Source organism: Hemicordylus capensis, chromosome 6, assembly GCF_027244095.1.
Source record: "Hemicordylus capensis ecotype Gifberg chromosome 6, rHemCap1.1.pri, whole genome shotgun sequence".
Taxonomy (NCBI): Eukaryota; Metazoa; Chordata; class Lepidosauria; order Squamata; family Cordylidae; genus Hemicordylus; species Hemicordylus capensis.
Genome location: NC_069662.1, coordinates 32,804,372 through 32,807,358, shown reverse-complemented (window position 1 = coordinate 32,807,358; position 2,987 = coordinate 32,804,372). Strand labels below are relative to the sequence as shown.

At 38.2% G+C, this 2,987-nt stretch overlaps 1 protein-coding gene across 1 annotated transcript; it reads right to left on the bottom strand.

Annotated features, from left to right (window-relative positions):
• Nucleotides 1-525: 525 nt before the first annotated feature.
• Nucleotides 526-2,987, bottom strand: LOC128331271 (olfactory receptor 10A7-like). The gene is made up of 3 exons (XM_053264622.1): nucleotides 2,932-2,987; nucleotides 659-1,586; nucleotides 526-558 (listed from the first exon to the last, which is right to left on the bottom strand). The coding sequence occupies exons 1-3, from the start codon at nucleotides 2,985-2,987 to the stop codon at nucleotides 526-528; spliced, it is 1,017 nt and encodes a 338-aa protein (XP_053120597.1).

Here is a 2,987-nt window from a genome sequence, read left to right as displayed (position 1 = left end):
AGGTCTTCTCTGCAGCTGCTCTAGGGCTTTGGAGAACGTGCATCCTGCTGAAATAAGAGCATCTCCTTCTCTTTTTGCTTTTAGGAGGACCCCGAAGCACCTGTTTTTCCAGGCTTTTAACTGAAATTTAAATTTTAAATGTAAATGTGTTTTTTTTTAAATCTACTGTAAATTTTAACTGTTTTAATGAATTTTAAATGTTTTTATATTATGTTTTAATTTGTATACAGCCTAGAGATTTCTATACTAGGCGGGACAGAAATGCAATAAAGAAACAAACAAACAATAAGTAGACAATACACCAGAAAGTTGTGTTCTTGTGTATTGTATCACTTTTTTCTGAAATATTAACCACTTTTTTTTAAGGGGTTCCATTCCAGGCAATAAAGACAATTTAGTTTCAAGTTCTGCTCCTGTTTACTGTGGAAACAAAACCTCCTCAGAATGAGTTGCAGGGTATGTATGCACTTTCAGTTCAACTTCATGATCCTAGGTAACAATTCTAATGTTTAAGGGCAATATACACTAAAACCGGCAGAGTAGAAGCTTTGTGAGAAGGTTTGCATAGTCTCTAGAAAAAGGTTAGCATCTGATCTGATTGGTATATCACACACAATATCCATGCCCTCAGCTATCCAAAAGGTCTTCTCTCCCACATTTTCCAAAGGGCATCTTTCACCTCTTTATTGCGAAAGCTGTATATGACAGGATTCAAAATGGGACTAATCACAGTGTAGAAGAGTGAAAGATATTTGTCAGTATCTGCTGAATAAGTGGAATTAGGCTTCAAGTAGGTAATGCAAGCAGAACCAAAGAATAACGTTACTACAATGAGGTGTGAAGAACAGGTGGAGAAGGTCTTCTTCCGGCCTTCAGAAGATGAGATCCTCAAAATGACGGCAATGATTCCAGCATAAGACATCAAGATCAGGATAAATGGACAAGTCACAAATATCATGGCCACAGCAAAGACTGCAATTTCCCTCTTAGAGGTGTCTCCACAAGCCAATTTCAGTAAAGGGGGGATGTCACAGAAGAAGTGGTTGATCACATTGGACCCACAAAAGGGCAAAGTAAAAACCATGCTGGTGTGACCAAAGGACATCAACAACCCACTTAACCAAGATGCCACAGCTAGACTAGTACAGACTCTCTGGCTCATCAGGATATGGTAGCGCAAAGGTTTGCAAATGGCAACGTATCGATCATAAGACATGGAAGCCAAGAGGAAGCACTCTGACCCACCAAGGAAGAAAGTAAAATAGGTCTGCAGGGCACAACTGATGAAGGAGATGGATTTCCGCCCCGAGAGAAGGTTTCCCAGCATCTTGGGGACATTGACTGATGTGTAGCAGATCTCCAAAAAGGACAGGTTTCTCAGGAAGAAATACATGGGTGTGTGAAGGGCAGGGTCAGCCAATGTAAGGAGAATGATGAGAAGGTTTCCTGCCAGGGTCATGATATAGATTGCCAGAAAAGTGAAAAAGAAAACACTTTGCAGGTTGGGGTCCTCAGACAGACCCAGCAGGATGAACTCAGCAGGTGTAGTGTTGTTTTGCAAAATATTCTCTTTTGGCGTATGCATCCTAGAAAAGGAAAGGAAATACATATTCATAAGTGAATTTAGGGGATACTAACAATATAGCTATGTATAATATTGTCAAAGTATTCACTCAAGAAGATATCACCATGCTGATACATGACCTCATCACCTCATGCTTAGATTACTGCAACACAGTTTTTATGGGGCTGCTTATGAAAAACCCCTGTAAATTACAGCTGGAACATAATGCAGTGGCAAGAATTATGGCAGGGGCCAGACATATGACTGTTCTACTGCACCAGCTAGATTGGTCACCAGTGTTTCCCCATGTGTGATCCAAGCTGCTGGTTTTGAGCTACAAAGCCTTCCTCCTTATAGTTCTGTCCAGCACAGGAGACCATGTAGAGAAGCCCACTGCCCTCTGAAATATGGCTGTTGGTAGCACATGAACAAACCTTCTCAGTGGTGGCTCCAGCTCTCTAGAACTTCCTGCTCCTTGATCTTAGGTTTGTTCCTGCCCTATTCAGTTTTAAATGGAAATAAAACACTTACTTACTTTGGCAGAACTTCCCATATGTATATATCATTTCTCCCAAGGACTGCCCATTTTTAATCATTGCCTTTATGACTCTTGAGGCTTTTTATTGTTTTTATTGTGTCCATATTGTGTGTTACAATTTTGTTATCAGCCTCCCTGAATTCACAGGTAAAGAATGGTGGCATATACAATTGTTTCAATTACTGTAAAAACAATACACTAATCTTTCACTGGGGCGACAGAATGCCTGACATATGATGCCAGTCATGATCTGATGGCAAAAGATCTTTTCCATTGCTGAAGCTAATATAATCAATAGGACTCCCACAATACTGGCAATAAATATTGCTTCTGTTGGTAAAAAAATATCTAGGGTGTACTTTTCTTTTTTCTACCATAAGAATCACTGTAAGCAAAGATCTCTTGTCCCTGTCCAGCTCCCACTCTGGAACAATATATGTATTTTAATAATATTATGAGATTCTTAAATATATTCTTCCAGAATACCAATGGCAGAACTTTTTTTGTTTTGGGGTTTTTGCTTTCTAGATGTTTTGTTATATAAAATCGTCTAAATAAAAAAATACACTGATATTTCACTCTGAAAAATATACTCTTGCATAAATAGCAGTTTTATGTACTGCTATCATTTCTAGCATTTCTTTGATCATTGATGTAATTAATTTTTTTCCTATATTTATAGTTTATTGGTAGTTTGTAGATAGTGATATGATCCTTTCAGAGCATATTTTTAAAACAGAGAGGTATGCTATAAATGTCTATAATAAATCATCAGATACAGACATAGCCAAGTCTAAAGAAAATATAGTACTTACTTATACTTACTTACACATAGGATTCTCGTGCACAACCTTCTGTCACTGACTCCTTAGCAGCATGTGTCAT